Genomic DNA, 22,257 nt, shown 5'->3' with positions numbered 1-22,257 from the left:
TCCAGAGCAACATATGCTCCCATCCAGACGACGTCTCTTTCAGGGAAGACCTTGCATTTTCCAACATGACAATGCCAAACCACATACTGCATCAATTACAGCATCATGGCTGCGTAGAAGAAGGGTCCGGGTACTGAACTGGCCAGCCTGCAGTCCAGATCTTTCACCCATAGAAAACATTTGGCGAATCATAAAACGGAAGATGCGACAAAAAAGACCTAAGACAGTTGAGCAACTAGAATCCTACATTAGACAAGAATGGGTTAACGTTCCTATCCCTAAACTTGAGCAACTTGTCTCCTCAGTCCCCAGACGTTTACAGACTGTTGTAAAGAGAAAAGGGGATGTCTCACAGTGGGAAACATGGCCTTGTCCCAACTTTTTTGAGATGTGTTGTTGTCATGAAATTTAAAATCACCTAATTTTTCTCTTTAAATGATACATTTTCTCAGTTTAAACATTTGATATGTCATCTATGTTCTGTTCTGAATAAAATATGGAATTTTGAAACTTCCACATCATTGCATTCCGTTTTTATTTACAATTTGTACTTTGTCCCAACTTTTTTGGAATCGGGATTGTATTAACTCTGGTATTCTGTCTGTGCCTCACTGCCTGTTTTACTCTGCCTTTGTCTCCGGTTTGGATTTGTTTGCTAGCATGCTTTCAATAAAACTTTTCCTGCACTTACATCCATCTATCGCCCTTACATGACAGAAACCGTCATTTTGTTTTTCTCTACTCGCAGTATATGAGCTGATAGCCTAGTAGTAGAGTAGCCAATCAGAGCGCACGATTGCTCATATCCAGTGAATATGGATAGATGCTCCACTAATCCTCAGAGGAACATGAAACAGATTTTTAAAAAGAAAAGGAAAACATTTGAAGTGGTGATGAGCGAACTTGTATCATGGAAGTCCCACAACTATAAACTATTAAACTGTGTGACATGTTGCTCATTAATAAATTATACTGTGTAATTGTTGTCACAATGCAATGATATACAGAAGCAGAACAACACACTCCAGACTGCGCAGCTATACAAACATAATCCGCTTCAGCTTGGTGTGATATAACCTGACATGAAGCATGGGTTATTTTCGAATCACTGGTCTGGAGTGTGTTATTCCTGACATGAATAAAGTACACAGTTGTCCTATTGTTTCTAAAATTAAACATGCTGTGATTCTAAGTCGGTTGTTGGACATTCTTTTTACCCTGGAAGATGTGCCTAGTTACAAAACGTTTGAGAAGCCCTGGCTTAAATATAATTCTTGACTGCATCAGTCAGTAATTGTGTGTTATTCCACGTGGAGCCCAGCCTGGCTAGAACAACAGTGCAGTCCATGAAGGCTAGGTTAGAGAGCAAGTTGCTCAATTTACACTGAAGTTAATGTACACTGACTGTGTGCCATCTCTTGTGTAAGTCCCAAGCCAATCATTTTTGTTGGATAAACAGAATTCTCAGTAACTTGGATTCTCACTAGTCCACAGCACTGTTAGCTAAGGTAAACAGGAAAAAGCAACAACTTATTCTGTTATAGTTTCATATCATAGATCTGTATAGGACATCATTTATTTATCCACTAACTGTCAAGAACTCCGTATTAACCCTAGTTCAGTACCTCATGGAAAAACCTCCCCAGCCCCATCCAGGCTTTATTTGGAGAATGTAATGCTTCGTGTAACCCGGCTCTTTGACATGCTTTACAAAGTGCACATGTTGAGTCTTACCCATCGTTCCAGTGAGGCTTCAGGTGTTTTTTCGTGAGTTCCATGACACCGTCAAACCACTGCCAGAATGTGAAGTTTCGACCTGGAAGGCTTTCCTGGATGTACATAGACAGAGATCAGGAAAAGCTTTATTAATGTTGAAAACTTGGTAATTCACTGCTAGCGTGAACTTAAATGTAGCTTGAATGTGTCTGTGTGTGTGTGTGTGTGTGTGTCCATATTTGGAACAGAAAGTGAAGTTAGAAGCTTATGAAACACGAGCATGACTACCAACTACCCGAGGACATGTTCATCTTACTGATGTTCACTCGCTTATAATCAGTGATGTAGGTGAAAAGTCATGGAACATAAGTAAGGACATTACGTTTTCTAACTTGCATTTCTGAGAAGAGTGTGTGCAAATCAAGACTCATGCACACACACACACACACACACACACGCACTTGTCTTACTATCCTTGTGAATACCTTGTACTGACATAATGCACTTATATGCAAATCTACCCCAATAACCTTTTGACTTTTAAATAAATAAATAAATAAATAAATAATGTTTGTCGTTTATCTTAGGAAGAAGCAGATTTTCCTCATCGGGACCAGCCGAAGATCAAAACGGTCAGAAATGTTCTTATAGTGACACTGAGTCTCTACAAACATCTAAAAACACCCCCTCCCCTGAGTTATATATAAAACTGTGACGAGCACGATGGGTGTTTTTGTATAAAGGATAACTGACATTGTAGACTGTAAATATTTCATCATGCACCATGGTGAAAAGTGTGATATTAAATACATAAAGCAGTTCTTCCAGCAAACATTTTTTGGACCTTGACTTCCAAATGCGTCAATAGAAAAAAAAAAAAAAAAAGTAAGTCTGTCCTGAACGCTGAACGTTTGGTGTGCCAAAGCAACATGGGGCTGTTTCAAAGGCAAGCACCGCCTAAGGCCTGCATATCTAAAACCAGCAGCATCGAGGCTCCTTCACTTGGTAATCATAAACCGCTTTAATGGAAAGCAGAGCTCGGCTCGGATGGGGGAATATGCTCTGCGTGCTTACTGAGGCGCACGAATGTTAATACAGGGGGTTTCAAATGGGTGAGCCGAGTTTAGGATTAAACCGTTTCTGGAATGGCCGTTTAGAAATTACAGTGCTGTTAGGTTCACAATCAGGGTGAACACAAGGACAGCTCATTCTTGCCGATTATGTTTATATTGCCTCAGATGACTTGATGCATGTTCTAGAGTTTTCCATGAGAAATTTGTTAACCTTTTCCTAAATGCTTGTTTATGTGCTCCATAAGCACACTTTATGGGTATAACACTGTATTACTAGCTTGTTTAGATGCAAATAAATTATTTCAACCCAATCTGCTATTACAATTACCTCACTCTTTGAGACTCGAAAAATACTGGCATCACACACACATGTACCAGCATGCATCGTCATCCCAATCTTGAAAACTGCAACAATCGAGTCGTGCATGAGCTGATAGACGACGAGGCGCGTAGCACTGAGTCGGCTATAAGCCATGTACGACGAGATTGAGTGGAATAACTGCTTTATTCTGTCCACATTCACTGCATTTTGAGAAATGGAGAATTTTTATTTTTTGCAAATTCGATAAATAAAAACTTTATACAAAACGTCTGACAAAATCTTTTCTGCTTAGAATGTAAACTATTTTTATTGTTATTTTATGCTTTTATTCATTTTAGTCTTTTTTAATGGTGGAAATTTATTTATTTATTTATAAATGAGCTGCTGGATATTTGAATTTCCCCTTGGGGATAAATAAAGTCTTATCTTATGGGCGGCACGGTGGTGTAGTGGTTAGCGCTGTCGCCTCACAGCAAGAAGGTCCGGGTTCGAGCCCCGGGGCCGGCGAGGGCCTTTCTGTGCGGAGTTTGCATGTTCTCCCCGTGTCCGCGTGGGTTTCCTCCGGGTGCTCCGGTTTCCCCCACAGTCCAAAGACATGCAGGTTAGGTTAACTGGTGACTCTAAATTGAGCGTAGGTGTGAATGTGAGTGTGAATGGTTGTCTGTGTCTATGTGTCAGCCCTGTGATGACCTGGCGACTTGTCCAGGGTGTACCCCGCCTTTCGCCCGTAGTCAGCTGGGATAGGCTCCAGCTTGCCTGCGACCCTGTAGAACAGGATAAAGCAGCTAGAGATAATGAGATGAGATGAGATCTTATCTTATCTTGTAAACAAACCAGCAAAATGACAGGAGCAATTTGTGAAAAATGCTATAATAATAATTATTGAAAATAAAATATACATTCTTACCATCAAATACTTTTATTCCATATTTTGGTGCTTTTTTTTGTTTTGTTTTTTGTATTTTTTGGGGTTTTCTTCTTCTTTAGGTTTTTTTTAACGGTTGACAAACCAACTTAAAGGTGCATTACCACCACCGACTGGGCTGGAGTGTGGAACAGGAGATATGGGGGGGGTATATTATTTTAACTATTTCTCATCTCATCTCATTATCTCTAGCCGCTTTATCCTGTTCTACAGGGTCGCAGGCAAGCTGGAGCCTATCCCAGCTGACTACGGGCGAAAGGCGGGGTACACCCTGGACAAGTCGCCAGGTCATCACAGGGCTGACACATAGACACAGACAACCATTCACACTCACATTCACACCTACGCTCAATTTAGAGTCACCAGTTAACCTAACCTGCATGTCTTTGGACTGTGGGGGAAACCGGAGCACCCGGAGGAAACCCACGCGGACACGGGGAGAACATGCAAACTCTACACAGAAAGGCCCTCGCCGGCCCCGGGGCTCGAACCCAGGACCTTCTTGCTGTGAGGCGACAGCGCTAACCACTACACCACCGTGCCGCCTCGTAATTAACACTTATTCCATGAAATCGAGTTGTACGTGAGATGATAGCTGATGATGCACGTAGCGCCAAGATGGTTAAGCCATGTACAACAAGACTGAGTGGAATAATTATTTTATTCTATCCACATTCACTGGATTTTAAGAAATGGAGCATTTTCATTTTTATTTTTTGCAAATTTGATTTAAAAAAAACAACAACAACAAACTTCATACGAAATGTCCGACAAAATCATTTCCACTTAGGCGAACTTCTTAAAAACCTATCGATTGCTGCACAAATTGACTTTAGTGTTGTTTTTTTTTGTAGAAAGTGCCGTCTTGCTGTCGAGGTATAGAATAGCTTTAGACATTTATTTAATTCTTCCTTGGACATTTCAGTGATGTAATTTTCAAACTTCTTTGAGCTTCTGAACCAGTCTAAAAAAATTCAACAAATTTTAATGCTTAATAAAGATGAAAAATGTAAACAAACCTGCGAAATGACTTTTGTAATTTGTGAAAAATGCTATTATTATCATAATCATTCTTGAAAAGTAAAAAAAGATACATTCGTACCATCAAATACTTTCATTCCATATTTTGTTGATTTTTTTGTATTTTTTGTGGTTTTGTTTTCGAGTAGAGTTTTTATTTCATCCTCGGTTGGTTCAGCAACACGCTCTGCCATTTTGTTTTTCTCTACTCACAGTATATGAGCTGATAGCCTAGTAGTAGAGTAGCCAATCAGAGCGCACGAATGCTCATATCCAGTCAATGTGGATAGAATAATATTAGATATCAGCTGAAATCAAAATCAGTGTGTTGTAAATTACATACAGTATATTAATAATGCAAATCAGGTGAAACGAGACATCTTTAACTGTCAAAAGAAACGCCATGGCCTCTCAATAAATAAGTATTTATTTATCTATGAACATAATCCCAATATCTAAATATTTGGTTCTTTATTTAAATGCAGGCAATAAGTTTTGCCTATTTATTAGAGCCATGGAGCTTTTAAAAAAAAAAAATTCGGATCATTAAATCATTTAAATTAACCTGATTAATCTGACATATTCTGATTCCTGTTACACAAAATTAGTTTTCCATTAATACAAGCATTTCACGAAGGTCGTTATTATGTTCCACAGTCAGACTTAAATATGGTCACTTGCTGAAATGTATGCAGTGTCGTGAGAGCTTCTCATACTCTGTTAAACTGGGACCAGGTCATGGTCATGCTCCGGTAATCCTCAGGGTTGGAGCTGGAGCTGCTGAAGGCCTTCTGAGCGAGGAAGACCAGGTTCTCCTCAGACAGGCCTCGGTTCGACTGCACCTCTGCTTTGTACTTCATATTGAGTGCTTCACATAGCTGTGGCCACATCACTTTGTCAGGAACAAGGAAAGGGACTCGGCCCTAAAGCATGGAACAAACGATCAGAATAAGGAGGTTTACTAAAACAAAGAGACGTTCTCTTTTAAATCATTTACAACCCCGATTCCAAAAAAGTTGGGACAGAGTACAAATTGTAAATAAAAACGGAATGCAATTATGTGGAAGTTTCAAAATTCCATATTTTATTCAGAATAGAACATAGATGACATATCAAATGTTTAAACTGAGAAAATGCATCATTCAAAGAGAAAAAATTAGGTGATTTTAAATTTCATGACAACAACACATCTCAAAAAAGTTGGGACAAGGCCATGTTTCCCACTGTGAGACATCCCCTTTTCTCTTTACAACAGTCTGTAAACGTCTGGGGACTGAGGAGACAAGTTGCTCAAGTTTAGGGATAGGAATGTTAACCCATTCTTGTCTAATGTAGGATTCTAGTTGTTCAACTGTCTTAGGTCTTTTTTTGTCGTATCTTCCGTTTTATGATGCACCAAATGTTTTCTATGGGTGAAAGATCTGGACTGCAGGCTGGCCAGTTCAGTACCCGGACCCTTCTTCTACGCAGCCATGATGCTGTAATTGATGCAGTATGTGGTTTGGCATTGTCATGTTGGAAAATGCAAGGTCTTCCCTGAAAGAGACGTCGTCTGGATGGGAGCATATGTTGCTCTAGAACCTGGATATACCTTTCAGCATTGATGGTGTCTTTCCAGATGTGTAAGCTGCCCATGCCACACGCACTAATGCAACCCCATACCATCAGAGATGCAGGCTTCTGAACTGAGCGCTGATAACAACTTGGGTCGTCCTTCTCCTCTTTAGTCCGAATGACACGGCGTCCCTGATTTCCATAAAGAACTTCTAATTTTGATTCGTCTGACCACAGAACAGTTTTCCACTTTGCCACAGTCCATTTTAAATGAGCCTTGGCCCAGAGAAGACGTCTGCGCTTCTGGATCATGTTTAGATACGGCTTCTTCTTTGAACTATAGAGTTTTAGCTGGCAACGGCGGATGGCACGGTGAATTGTGTTCATAGATAATGTTCTCTGGAAATATTCCTGAACCCATTTTGTGATTTCCAATACAGAAGCATGCCTGTATGTGATGCAGTGCCGTCTAAGGGCCCGAAGATCACAGGCACCCAGTATGGTTTTCCGGCCTTGACCCTTACACACAGAGATTCTTCCAGATTCTCTGAATCTTTTGATGATATTATGCACTGTAGATGATGATATGTTCAAACTCTTTGCAATTTTACACTGTCGAACTCCTTTCTGATATTGCTCCACTATTTGTCGGCGCAGAATTAGAGGGATTGGTGATCCTCTTCCCATCTTTACTTCTGAGAGCCGCTGCCACTCCAAGATGCTCTTTTTATACCCAGTCATGTTAATGACCTATTGCCAATTGACCTATTGAGTTGCAATTTGGTCCTCCAGCTGTTCCTTTTTTGTACCTTTAACTTTTCCAGCCTCTTATTGCCCCTGTCCCAACTTTTTTGAGATGTGTTGCTGTCATGAAATTTCAAATGAGCCAATATTTGGCATGAAATTTCAAAATGTCTCACTTTCGACATTTGATATGTTGTCTATGTTCTATTGTGAATACAATATCAGTTTTTGAGATTTGTAAATTATTGAATTCCGTTTTTATTTACAATTTGTACTTTGTCCCAACTTTTTTGGAATCGGGGTTGTACTAAGATACACAATATGGTCAAAAGTATGAGGAAACCTGACATCTATATATCTTCCTCAGGCTGTTGCCACAAAGTTGAAAGTATGCAGCTGATCTTCCTTCACTGGAACTAACTGGTCCAAACTTGTTCCAGCATGACAATGCCCCTGTGTACAAAGCGAGATCCATGAAGACATGGCTTGCCAAGGCTGGAATAGAAGAACTCGAGTGTCTTGCACAGAACCCTGACCTCAACCCTACTGAACACCTTTGGGATGAACTGGAACACCGTCTGCACCCCAGGCCTCCCCTCCTTACCTGATATCTCCATGGATGTTGCTTTATGCACAGGTGCATTGTCATGCTGGAACAGGTTTGAGCCTCTTTGCTCCAGTGAAGGGAAATATTCTGTTAAACTACAGCATACAAAGAGATTTTTGACAAGTGTGTGCTTCCAAATGTGTGGCAACAGTTTTCAGAAGGTGTGATGGTCAGGAGCCCGTATACTTTTGGCGTTCAAGTGTAAGAGGATGGCAAGCTGATACTTTCATTTTTGGAAGATTTTACTTTATTAGTATTATTTTATTTTATGTAACTTTCTGATGATTAACACTTTATTATATGCCTTTATATGGTTTCCCCCTCTTTTTTATTACTTCCCCTTCCTCTTGTCTTCTCTCTCCATTCGTTTCTTCTCTCTCTCTCTCTCACACACACACACACACACAATCTTAACATGCGCTCATTTGTATGCTGATTATTATGAACTCTGTTCCTCTTAGAGACAGAGAGAGAGGGAAAGAGAGGGAGAGAGAGAGGGAATACATTAAACAGGAAACGATAATATAAAGAAGATAAATACTGTATGTTAGTACAGAAAGCTTACTTAATGTATTCACAGAAAGTGTTCTACACTAATACTTTGATTTTTTGGATATTTGCTTTAACACCGCTGGATACTTGATGGCCAGATTACACATTATATCATGCGTAGACATACTGTACCAGTGATCATTTTCCTAGGCTTTGGGTTTGGCAGAATTAATTTTAACTATTGCTGGAAGGCATTGTACCGTACAGAACTGTAGATTTGTAGTTTGCATTATTTGAATTGCAAAAACTCAAACAGCACACTACAGACGGTTCTTCAAAGAGTTCACGGAGATGAACAGAGCTCAAATGCACGGTGTGTATATCCTGGAGTGTCTGTGCATTCAGAAAGATCCTTATCTCATGCCTCATCTGAAGGCTGACGTCAGGATCTTCAAAACCCTTGTGATAATCTTCTATAGGTATTAATGCTGTGCGTCTACGAAACTAATCATACAGACAAAAATGGGCATAAGCTCCATTAAACGAGGTTTCAGATACCTTTTAAAACTGCCTTTCTCTATATACTGAATTACTATCAGGTTTAATTTTTTTTTTTTTTTATAATACTGAAGCAATCCAAGCAGAAACAAGCAATGAAGTCTTGCTAGAGATCTTTTCACCTGCAGTGTTTGGAAATATAGCTAGATTTATTTGTGTGACTGTCTGCTGTCGAGAACAAAATTAACGTAATACTCCGTATTACTGAAATGATGGCCGAGCTCCTGTTCTTCCTTGGTACTGGGTTTATGTTTATTTGCAACCACTTAACGATGACTCACCATGCAAAGTCATTTTGACCCAGAACATTACTGCTATTCCTCTGAGTCAAACATAATAATGCTTAAGTGCTTTCTGCTGGTAAAGGTAATAATTTTGAGTGACTGAACATGAAAGTTGCGTATTGATGTTCTACAGAACTCACAGGTTCAGCAAAAGCGTTGTCCCAGAGAACTGTGGCTGTCGCGTTGTTATCCTGACTTCCATGGACGATCACCACGACTGGTAAAGACAGGGTCTGAGAACGAGAGTGGAGACAGAACAAGGAGAGATAAATGCAGCTCAGTTGCTCACGTCATCTCATCTCATTATCTCTAGCCGCTTTATCCTGTTCTACAGGGTCGCAGGCAAGCTGGAGCCTATCCCAGCTGACTACGGGCGAAAGGCGGGGTACACCCTGGACAAGTCGCCAGGTCATCACAGGGCTGACACATAGACACAGACAACCATTCACACTCACATTCACACCTACAGTCAATTTAGAGTCACCAGTTAACCTAACCTGCATGTCTTTGGACTGTGGGGGAAACCGGAGCACCCGGAGGAAACCCACGTGGACACGGGGAGAACATGCAAACTCCGCACAGAAAGGCCCTCGCCGACCATGGGGCTCGAACCCGGACCTTCTTGCTGTGAGGCGACGGCGCTAACCACTACACCACCGTGCCGCCTTGCTCACATCATGTACTAGGTAATCAACCGATTAGCTGAACAGCCAGACTGACTAAGTGCTAAGCCTGTGCTAGTCACAGAATTATGATTTGGGGGTGATTTTTGACTCCGACTTCAACGGGAATGAAGGCTATGACATTCTCTTTTTTTCTTCTGTAACCATGTGATGTTTTTTTATACCAACACAAAGGCTGGACAATATAACAAAACAAAACAAAGACAATAGACAAATGCATAGACAGTGAATACGAGATGCATGATGAACAAAGGGGAGAGGTAGATTTTTAAAGTGCAAATTAAATCCTTTAGTGATTTATAGTTCCAGGGTGTACCCCGTCTTTCGCCCGTAGTCAGCTGGGATAGGCTCCAGCTTGCCTGCGACCCTGTAGAACAGGATAAAGCGGCTAGAGATAATGAGATGAGATGAGTGATTTATAGTGTATACGCCGTACTAGTCAAAAGTTTATACACCCCTACTCATTCATAGTTTTTTCTGTATCCTTGACTTCCAAGTGACGTCAAAGGAAAATAGAAACCCGGATGTCGGCCATGTTGGTGGATATACAAATGCGGGGTCAAGCGACATTCCATACAAAACATAGTCACGCGTGTGCAACTCTCTTTGTTTTTCCACTGCTTTAAGCGTTCTTTTAGCTATGACACATCTTTGTGCTGTATATGGTTGTGGTCACAACAGTACTCGTGACCGTGGCACGTCCCGATTTTTTAGAATTCCGTCCATGATTTGGAAAGAGGGCGAGGAAACTCTGAGGCTTAGTACGGAGAGGAGACGAACGCGGCTGAACAGCATCGGCAGGGCTGATCTAACAGAGACTAAAACCAAAACAGCTCGTGTTTGCAGTCATCATTTTACCTCTGGTGAGATTCAAAAGCTTTCTCGATAATATCATGGAAGAATTTTATTTCGTGTTGCTAGAATTTGGCTATAAAATGAGCGTTCTCTTGTCGTGGTTCACTCAGTCATTGTTATAATTTTAACACGTGCATTACCATTTCGCTTCGAGGAGCGCCAGCAAAATTATACGATAGAAACAATCCAGACTGGGCACCTACTCAGGAAATGGGCTACGTTTCATCCAAGGTCGGACTTGATCCTTCGTAGCCAAACCAGATAGAACATGATATCTGGGTACTTGATGGTCGATAGAAGAGTCTTATATTCAGAAAAGTGCGACTTTTTAAAATAATATGGGTCAAAACCACACATATCTATCTTCTCTTTGTATCGACTTTTCGCTCGAGCGTTCAAATCATGGTAATACTGAGAAAATTCAGCATTGTTTAGAGACATGCTTTCAGCGTCTGCCATCCTAGTTGCTTTGTAGATCCACCATCATGGCGGAGGCTCATGACATAGCACAGGGGTTTTCAAAGTGTGGGAGAGTCAGCCCCCCCCTCGGAGAGCAAATAAACAACAGCGCCCCCCCTTACAATTTTTGTTGTTGCTATACTTAATGTTCCATTCGTATTTTTAAAAAATGGTTGTTGTACACATTTTTATTTTTTTATTTTTCACATTTTAAACATCTGTGCTTTTTAAAAACATCTTGTTTTACACATTTTAAACATCTCATAGCATCGTTAGCTAGCACCTCTTGGCAGACAACACACTGTGGCAGTGGAGCATCTTCAGATCCAGTCCATGAAAATCCAAACTTTAAATAATCGTGGTCATACTTCCTTCTTTTTTCAGTCCCCCCAGGATTCCGCGGGCCTTTTTTGTGATTGTTGTGGGCTAAAATGTCTGACGTTGCGGGAGTTTTTTCCAAAAAAATTGTGATGAAAGTTGTGGTGTTTTTTAGGTTTTTGTTGCGATTACATTGCGGGAGGAAGTGAAAGTTGCGAGAAATTGTTGCGATTTTCTCTTTTTGTGATTAAAATTGAGTAGTGATATGTTAAATATTAAGTTATTACTGAAAAACTATTGATTAAAAAAACAAAGACACTGAGAAATGGTCCTATAAACAACTTTACCAATATAAAAGATTACCAGGACTACAAAAATGCAGAAAAATAGGCTTTACTTATCCAAATGCACCTGTTGGTTCAAAAGTTAAAGTGCACAGAACCTCACAGCACAACATGAAGTTACCTTAAAATATAATATAAATGCCTCAGCTTTCATGTAAGAAAAAAAACTATTAATACTAGTACTGTGTGCAGGCAGTCTCTCCTGAAGACTAAATTAAACATTAATTATAAACTAATAAAATAAATGGCTCAGGCTTCATAGAAGAAAAAAAAACAATTGGAACAGAATCTCACAGTATGATGCTGAAGCTGCCTAAACAATGGAAAATAAAATACCATTTTGGCAAAAATGTTGGCATCCATTAATTTATTGTATTAAGTAAAAAAAAATAATGCAAAGTGCACACAGTCCTTCACTGTAAACATAACACACTTTCAGTAACAGAATTTAAGCCTATATAAACACTGACTTGCACATCATGCAGTGTTGCCAGATACTGCTGACGTTTTCCAGTCCAAAATATGTTCAAAACCCGCCAAAATGCACTTGAAACCGCCCAATCTGGCAACACTGCGCGCATGCTGCTTCTCTTGAACGTATACACGGAAGTAAGGCGGAAGGTAGTTTGTCGACGTCACCTCAAGACGACGCCAATGATTGGTCAAATTTGTGGGAAAGTTGCGGTGATTGGATATAATTGCAACAGCACCCTGAATTCGCGGGGATTGGTTGAATTTGCGCTGAAGTTGCAAATCGCAACATCCTGGAGGCTCTGTTTTTTTGCTTGGCCCAGACTTTGTCTCCTCACTCACTGTAGCTTTAGGTACTAAAAATCGGTCCATTTTGTCTCTGGCAAAGGCTAGCTGAACTTCGCTAAATGTCCGCAATAGTAACTTATTCTGGTTTATGTTTCCTCACGTTGCGCCCCCCCTGAAGAACTCTGGCACCCCCCAGGGGGGGCGCGCCCCACACTTTGAAAAGCCCTGACGTGGCACATTTTGATCACGTGGTTGCAAGTCATCTATTACCATTTTCTACACTGTAGAATATACTGAAGGCACCAAAACTCTGAAACAACACATGGAACACACACGGAACTATGTGACATAAAAAAAATAAGTGTTTAAAAAATTATGAATATTTTAGATTCTTCAAAGTAGCCACTATTTATTCCCCCCTTTTTTTTCACTTTCACCCCCCTGCAAAAAAAAAAGGCTACAGGAATGACAGACCGTATAAGGAATAATGGGATATAAAAAAGAATTAGAACAAGAGAGATAACAGAAATAAAAGAATGACAAAAATGCAAAAAGCAGGAAAGATAAACCAAAAAAAAAACCAAAAGATTAAAAAAAAAACACCTTTGTAATACTTATACAATGATCGTAATGCGAAAGGAATCACTTTTAATGATCGCTCTCGCTGAGACTGGTCTGCGTGCTCAGGTCAGCCATCCTTATACTCAATATTAAATGCCATAACCTGAGCTTTGAGAACTGACAAAGCTCTGCACAGTTGGTTTAATTATACGATGGTTTATTATAAACTACTAATGATGTCTGTCTTGCGCAATGGCAGACAGTGCCCTGCCCACGCCGAGCACTTTCAATCAGCACAGCTGAACAGCTGTGTTTCTAGAACGAGGTACAAGAAATGTAGTATTCATGTAGGAGTTCACATTTAATTATGTTCATGTGTGGGAATAATAGCGTCTCGGTAGGATAAGCATTAAATAAATCAATATGGCAACTTTTTTTAAACCAGCAGTAAACAGGTTTTTACAATCACTGAGGGTTGTTACCGTGGTAACCTGGTTAACCATCACCGACCACAAGCCTAGAGGGAGGGCTAGTTTCAATCTGTGGGAACGCTGTTTAGATCTGTCGTTTGATCTGAAGTAAATGTGAATATGTAGTGTGTGTGTGTGTGGGGACTCCTATTTTCTAGTGTTTGTACTAATCACATCATTTGTCTGTTTTAATCTCACCTTGACCTGAAAAACTAGCTCGTTGCCACCGACACTAAACTGTGACTCGAACAAGATGGTGAACTTCTCCTCGGTTACGGACTCCGCCCCACGCCGGTCTGAACGCTTGATCCTCTTCAAAGACTGAGGAGCAAATAGAGGCAGAGTGAAGGATTGAGTATCTTAGTAATGAAGTACATCGCACCAGCTGATCTCGAGGATGCTATCTGAGCAGGAGTTTTGCAAGCTGTTCTGCAGCTTGTGTGAAGAAGAAAAAAACAAACAAAGAGCAATTCCAGTGTTATGGACGTGACACTTGAACTCAAAATGGCAACAAATGACCCAGTGCATGTTTTATTGTCTCCCAGTATTTAAACAGGTGTTGCATATTTTAAGGCTGTACCATACTGGAGAAGTGATGGAACAAGAACAATTCCCATAGTACATCTAGGGCATGCCAGAAAATGCCAATAAAAGATGCGTTATGGATGTGACAGAAAAAGTATCACTTTTCTTGGGTGACTGTACATTTTTATCAAACTCTGTGAAATTGTAAACCTAATGTCGAAATGGAGATATCCATTTGATAGAGGGGTCCAAGGTGAATATTAAAAAAAAATCTTTGTTTAAAATATTTTGTATTTCATGCAGAGTTTCGGAAGGAAAAGTCAGCGTTATGGATGTGACGAAATTCCGTTATGGATGTGACGCGTCTGAAATAGACATGGCATATGTTTAGAAAATCAGCAATTTAACCACCATAACCCTTTGAAAAACTCTCTAAATATCAGCTAAAACTATCAAAGTTCTTAAATAATATTTAGGATGGCTATTGTTTCGCTGTTTTGTGGATTTTAGCATACATTTCTGTGGCTTGTGGCAATAATATAGAATTGTACATGATCAAAGTTGATTTTAGCTTGGGGTTTACATTATAAGAAAGAAAGACTGACAGTGACATATTAGGTTGGTTACAAATTGGTTCAACTTATTCACATCTGTAAAATACAGGCCTAGGTGATATCTCTGGGAGTGGTTTTGATGTATTACATGTTGCTTTATTTTTGCATGGTGAGGTTGACATTTACATGGAATTGCCCCAAACTGGAAATGCAAATAGGAGTCTGTGCTTTCAATTTAGTTGTAAGTCATCTAACTCGAGTTACTATCTTATTTCATTTTCTGTTCTTTATATGAGGTGTCTATATATAAAACACAGATGCTGGAAATGATAAGCAGACAACAAAGCTGACGATGGAACATTTCAGTGTTCTTGTTGGAAATAACTGCTAACAGATATGGACTGAAGGTGAACCCGGTTTGCTTTACTCACCATGTTCCTGAAGTGTGCAATCAGGGTGCCTGTGGTCTGGTGATACTCCATCACGCAGTTATTATTCAAGATCTCTCCACTGCTGTCACTAAGGTTCAGAGAGACAGACAGAGTGTTAGGGCCTCTGCATGCTCTTGCGACAAGGCTTTCGCAGATAGCTTTTCGCAGACAGTTGTAATTTATCGTTGAGCGGGGAGTAATAGGCGTGCGTGATGTTATTCACCGCCACAACGCAAGGGGGCGCGAAGTCGCGAAATCGCTAGGAGTAGTTGGTGGGTGTGGTTAGTGGAGTGTTTATCCTCCGGTTACTTATAATGACTAGAACTGGAGTCGTATAGATGTACGTACTTCCTCACTTCCTCGATCAACCGCTCTTCGTGCTGCTCCATCTTCGCTCGTGTTTTTAAAAATGGCGGTCGTGAAAACAAGCCAAACCGGGAAAGTAGGGAAGCGGAAGTGCGTGTACAGCGGATGTAGAGTGGAGCAATCAGAGCCCTCTTGTCTGCGACGCTGTCTGCGAGGCTTCTGCGGCGGTCACAATTTTTGGGAGGTGCGCGCAGAGCGTCTGCGAAGGTGGGGGGGGGCTACGCAGACGCCATCTGCGATGCCATCTGCGAGGACTGCGTTGTCAGCATAAATTGGCCTTTAGATGTATTAAGCAACCGAGGACATTTCGCACTTGACTCCTCTTTCGTGTAACACACTCTGAGCAAAGTGCTATCTACCCTCTTCTGCATACATGAGCTCAGAGATGGACATGACTGGTTAGTGTCACTGTGATTGACAGGGGAGCGGTAGTATTCCATCCTCCGACCCAGAAAGCACGGCCAATTTTTCTCCTTTGGTTCCTGGCCAAGGAAAAGGTGAACGCTTTGCTGTTGTGCCACTCGAGAGTTCCTTGCTTATTTACTTTTGCTCAGTACTCGTCAATGGTTTAGGTGAGGCCTTTCAGTCAAAGCTGTGTGTTTTCATACAAAAATAATTTAATGTTTACATACCAAGCCATTACTCCCTATACTTTGCCTTCCAAAAGTATTCACCCCTTGTTTTCTTGCATTACAACCTGGACACAAAAACAATGAAGATAAAAAAAAAGAACTCTTGAGTGTATATAAGTATCCCTCCACCTCATGTCAATACTTTGTAAAGCCACCTTTTGCTGCAATTACAGCTGCAAGTCTCTTGGGTTACTGTATGTCTCTGTTACATTATTACATCAAGCGAATGGGATCCCCCCCCCCCCCCCCCCATTCTTCAATGCAAAACCATTCCAGCTCCTTTAAGTTACATGGGTTGTGTTGGTTTACAGCAAATTTCAGTCATGCCACAGATTCACAATTAGATTGAGGTCTGGGCTTTGACTAAGCCTTCCAAGACGTTTAAATGTTTGCCTTTAAACTGCTCCAGTGCAGCTTCAGCAGTATGTTTAGGGCGATTGTTGTGCTGGATGGTGCTGTTCTCCATCTCAGTCTCAAATCTCTGGCAGACTGGAACATATTTTCCTCAAGAATTGCCCAGTATTTATTGCCATCCATATTTCCTTCAATCCTGACCAGCTTTCCTGGCCTTGCCTACGACAAACATCCCCACAACATGATGCTGCCACCACCATGCTTCACTGTAGGAAAGGTGTTCTCAGGGCAGGGGCGCAGATACGTTTTTTGAACTGGAGGGGACAAAGCTGCCAGCAAACCAACCCCACCCCCACCCCCAACATGTGTTGTGCGAGGAACACTAGTTCCTCGCACAACTAGTTTTAAAACTGCTAAGTTCCAACTGTTAAACATAGCGAGAGGCTGGGCTACGCGTGTGTGTGTAAAGTGTAAACCAGTGCATCCTGACTTTCTAACTATGCCTGTGTGTTGCGTGAGCGGCAGTCAGTCAACAACTCTTCGCAAAGTTTCCTTATGAAACAATATGCTCGCTGAAATTATGGCAGGGAACGCCAGATTAAACATTAAAACTGCCTTCTGAGCACTGTATCTACAGGCTGCCACCGAAAGAAGGAGGCTACCAGAAAGGCATCTCTACTCCGTACGATTTTACTTTCACTACGACATTACTTTGAACAGACTATCAAAAAATTGCAAGGTGATATGATAAAGTAAGGCACAGTTTACTTACAGTCGTTGTTTTTTGAAAAAACGATGCAATCATTTTCTGCCTTTTCGGTTTGGCACCCTTCATCATGCCGTGTTGGGGTCCTGAACTATGCCTGTCAAACTTGTTGTGGGTAACCATAGCAACCAAGCTCGAGCTCGCAACCTGTGCAGTCTGCACAGCTCAACCAATCGAATATCAGTCTTTGTTTTGTTTTATGTGAGTTGTTGCAACGATGTATATACTGCTGTGCACCTCAATAAACCGAATGGTAATTAGTCTTTTGATTTTTCCGTGAGGTTTGCCTTATGCAAAGAAAGACAGCATAGACGTTTTTTCCTCCCTATAAGTGGGGAGGACCGAACGAGGTGAATTTAAATCTGGGTGGGATGAATCCCACCCGTCCCACCCTCTATCTGCGCCCGTGTCTCAGGGTGATGGGAAGTATTGGTTTTGCACCACACATAGAGTTTCCCATGATGGCCAGAAAGTTCAATTTTAGTCTCATCTGACCAGAGAACCTTCTTCCATGGGTTTGGGGAGTTTCCCACATGCTGTTTTTTGGTGAACTCCAAACATGTTTTCTTTTTTTTTTCTTTAAGCAAGGGCTTTTTTTCTGGCTAGTGGAGTATACCACTTAAAGTGGTGTTATGGACAGGTACTCCCTTCTCCACTGTGGATCTTTGCAGCTTCTTCACTGTTTGGTGTCTTTGTTGAATCACTGATAAATGCCCTCCTTGCCTGGTCTGTGAGTTTTGGTGTGTGGCTTTCTCTTGTCAGGTTTGTAGTAGTGCCATATTCTTTCCATTTTGTTATAATGGATTTAATCGTGCTCCCTGGGATATTCAAAGTTTGGGATACTTTTTAATAACCCAACTCTGATCTATACTTCTCTACAACTTTGTATCTGACCTGTTTGGAGTGCTCCTTGGTTCTCATGTTGCTTGCTTAGTAGTGTTGCAGAGTCAGGGTCCTTCCAGAACAGGTTGTTTTATACAGACATCATATGACAGATCACATAATCAACTAAGTATGTGACTTCTGAAGTTAATTAGTTGGACCAGATCTTATTTAGGGGTTTCATAGCAAAGGGGGTGAATAGATATGTATTCATAACATCTCATCTCATCTCATCTCATTATCTCTAGCCGCTTTATCCTTCTACAGGGTCACAGGCAAGCTGGAGCCTATCCCAGCTGACTACGGGCAAAAGGCGGGGTACACCCTGGACAAGTCGCCAGGTCATCACAGGGCTGACACATAGACACAGACAACCATTCACACTCACATTCACACCTACGGTCAATTTAGAGTCACCAGTTAACCTAACCTGCATGTCTTTGGACTGTGGGGGAAACCGGAGCACCCGGAGGAAACCCACGCGGACACGGGGAGAACATGCAAACTCCGCACAGAAAGGACCTCGCCGGCCCCGGGGCTCGAACCCGGACCTTCTTGCTGTGAGGCGACAGCGCTAACCACTACACCACCGTGCCGCCGTATTCATAACATTTCTGTTTTTAATCTGTGTGTGTGTTGTTGTTGTTTTTTTAAACATGGTAATTTTTCATTCCACTCCAACAATTTTGACTATTTTGTTAGGTCCATTTCATTAAAAAAAAATCCATTTTAATTCCAGGTTGTCATGCAACAAAACAGGAAGAACATCACAGGGAGTCAATACTTTCACAAGCCACTGTATCGAGCAGACACCGTCTCCATTTGGACCACAACATATCTTTCCCTGCCATTATTAAACTTGAAAGAGGAAGTTCAACTCATCGTGTTATTCAACATGGCTCTGCTGGCAGATCACATTCACTTGTGGCGCGGTCCACTTGGGTTCACGTAAAAAATAAGATGTTAATTGTATCAAGTAGACCAAGCAGATTTCACACAGAAACCAAGTGGAATTGGGTGTGCCAAAAATGCAAGGGTTAATACGTACTCAATGAGCTCATTATCATTAAAAAAAATTCTATCTGAAATGCAGAGAAACTGATTAATAATTAATTTCTGAATGAGTAACTGAATGTGTTGAGGCAAGAACAGGAAAAAAAAGGTGAATAAGACAGAGTTTAAGCTTTGGGAGAATGAAGGACAGCAACTTTACAAACATAAACACTAAGGAGGACGCTGATGTCCTTAATCTTGAATTGCAGCTGTTTGCCACTAGACACTGTCATCAAGTGTCCTTCAGGCTTCTATGAAAGGTTTAGAACTAAACTGAGTCTACAGGATGAGCTGTCTGGCCCAAACGGGGACATGACTAAACAAATGAGAACTGGCATATTGGGGAGAACAGTGATCTGCCACGCCTTTATTTGTCATGATAACTGTGAGATTTATATTCCATCCCAATTCCTGGAATATGACTAGTCTGGTTAACACCAGACCATATCACAAGTGAAATATGGTCTGGAATCCGCCTATTGAATTTCTCGTAGGGGAGGTGTGGTTTACGATTGTCAACGGCCGTTTATTGGACGTTGCGAATGTCTATCATTTGGCGTATACGTAGCCCATGGCCAATCATGGCAGTTGTACCCGGTGACATAGTTAGAGCGACGAAGAAGACGAAGAGGTTTTTTAAAACAAACTTTCGCTCTAAGCTATTCAGAACAGTGTCTAAAGCTTGATCGAAAGTTTGGTTCGTATCGCTCGCCGCCATGTTAAATGTGATCCGTAAACAGTCCCAAATAAACTACAAGCTTCCGTTTGTCGAGTAGTACGTGTCACCGTCTTTCCACCACTCCCCACTCTCTGATTGGCTCCCTAACTCAGGCGAGCCTTTAGACCATAGTTTCCATGCTGTCTTTTCAGATCGGAACGATTGTGCAAAGCAGCATGGGATTTCCCAGGCTAGAATATGACTAGACTGTAGTACAAGCTACATATGAACTACTTTTGAGAATGGACGATCAGAGGATGAGAGAAAACAACCTATTATTAGACAGATTAGAGAACTTGACTCATAATACACAGTAGGTTGTAGGCTGCTTCTCTAACTTTCAGGCCAAAAGGTCACTGGTTCGATTCCCAGGACCAGCAGGAAAAATGCGAGAGGAGTTGAGTGAATGAACAGCACTTTCCCCTCCCTCTGTATCATGGCTGAATTGCCCTTGAGTAAGGCACCTAACACCCAACTGTTTCCTGAGTGCTGTAGCATCGCTGCCTTGTCAGAAATGGTGAGTTGAGGTGAAGTGAGGACCCAAGAGCAGACTCAAAACAGGCAGTGTACAGAGAAGAACTTCTTTAATGAAGTTGAGGCCAGAGGTACAATAGGGCCCAGGCAAAATCGGTGGTCAAAGAAGATGGCCAAGAGGTCAAAACACAGAAGAGCAGGCAGACACGGTCAGGGACAAAAACAGGACAGAAAAATCTTCACAAAAACTGAAGAAAACAGGGACAAGGGAAACCCAGGCAGAGGAAGCAAAAACACAATCCAGAAGAACAGGCAGGTAGAACAGGGGCAAAAACTGGACAGAAAACTAGACAAAAAAAACATGGAACAATACAGGCAGGGGGAATTGAGAAGTCACAATACCAAAGGGCTGTAGCGAGACAAGGAAAGCCTGCAAGAGACAGTCTGGCAACTGGAGTAGCTCCAAACAGCTCTTAAGAAGGCCCTGGCTGATGGGAGAGGAGTGGTAGCAGGTGTCAAGTCAAGTCAAGTTTATTTGTATAGCGCTTTTAACAATAAACATTGTCGCAAAGCAGCTTTACAGAATTTGAACGACTTAAAACATGAGCTAATTTTATCCCTAATCTATCCCCAATGAGCAAGCCTGTGGCGACGGTGGCAAGGAAAAACTCCCTCAGACGACATGAAGAAGAAACCTCGAGAGGAACCAGACTCAAAAGGGAACCCATCCTCATTTGGGCAACAACAGACAGCATGACTATAACATTAACAGTTTTAACATGAAGACAGTTTCGTTGATGTTATAACTCTTCATTGATGGAAACTTGAGTGCAAAACTCAAGTTTTTGAGGTGTGGGAGTGCCGCTTCAGGGAACATGGCCTACAGCAGGGCAGGACTGAATTCCTGTCCCGGATCCGGCCTGGAAGTCCCACAAACTCAGGCATGGATGGACAGAACCGGACTGTGACATGCCCACTGCTCTGGGTATGTGTGTGTGCTCATTGCTCACTTGTGTGTTCACTGCTTCAGATGGGTTAAATGCAGAAGAGGAATTTCACTATGCTTGAGTGTACATGTGACAAAAATAAAGCCTTCTTCTTCTTTTATTAGTCTTGATCGACGAAAACACGAGATTCAAAATGTGTGTAGGTTAAAACCTGAGACTGTCACTTTCAATTATGAAAAAATTAATACTTGTTTAGGTTTTTAATTATGTTTTTTGAAGGAGATCCTGCATCTAGTGTTGTAAAAGCTTCCTGCGCTCGTGTGTGTGTGTATTACGAGTGTATAAATCGGAACAGTGTCTGTCTGATGCGTTGCGTGTACGCAGAACTCACTTCCGGGTGTTTTCGTTTTTGAGCAGTGCCTTGGCCTGCTGCTCGCTGATGATGGTGGCTTTCACCTGAGGAGGGTTCATGTGGACGTTAAGTTTTCCTCCCACTAGCAAACGCACCGTTGCTGCAAACTTTGTCTGAGTCTTCAGCACCTGAGGCGGCTGCTTCTCTATGATGAAGGTGCTGGGAAAAAAAATACACACAGAGGATAAACACCATATTTCTATAATATTTAATATAATATAATAATATTATATACATATTTCTAGAATATTTGAAACAGCCCTGTGATAAAAGTGATTCAAAAGGTTTCAAAACACAGCATGCATTGTATCTTTTGTAGTTATTGAAAATCCAGGCTACTTATATAGACTATTTAAATAATATTGCCTGGCGTTGAGTGGTATATCAGATATATTCCAT

The 22,257-nt window shown here is 41.3% G+C and overlaps 1 protein-coding gene across 3 annotated transcripts in view; it reads right to left on the bottom strand.

Annotated features, from left to right (window-relative positions):
• Positions 1 to 22,257, bottom strand: part of stat5a (signal transducer and activator of transcription 5a) — a 193,460-nt gene that overhangs the window by 21,627 nt on the left and 149,576 nt on the right. For all 3 annotated transcript variants that reach the window (XM_060901976.1, XM_060901978.1, XM_060901977.1), the window contains 6 exons: positions 21,838 to 22,017; positions 15,255 to 15,342; positions 13,943 to 14,065; positions 9,436 to 9,528; positions 5,773 to 5,979; positions 1,735 to 1,829 (listed from right to left, as the gene is read on the bottom strand). In XM_060901976.1, coding sequence (XP_060757959.1) covers positions 1,735 to 1,829; positions 5,773 to 5,979; positions 9,436 to 9,528; positions 13,943 to 14,065; positions 15,255 to 15,342; positions 21,838 to 22,017 — 786 coding nt within the window. The remainder of the gene's footprint in view (positions 1 to 1,734; positions 1,830 to 5,772; positions 5,980 to 9,435; positions 9,529 to 13,942; positions 14,066 to 15,254; positions 15,343 to 21,837; positions 22,018 to 22,257) is intronic.

Source organism: Neoarius graeffei, chromosome 20 (genome assembly GCF_027579695.1).
Source record: "Neoarius graeffei isolate fNeoGra1 chromosome 20, fNeoGra1.pri, whole genome shotgun sequence".
Lineage (NCBI taxonomy): Eukaryota > Metazoa > Chordata > Actinopteri > Siluriformes > Ariidae > Neoarius > Neoarius graeffei.
The sequence above is the reverse complement of the archived record's forward strand: the minus strand, read 5'-3'. Positions and strand labels throughout refer to the sequence as shown.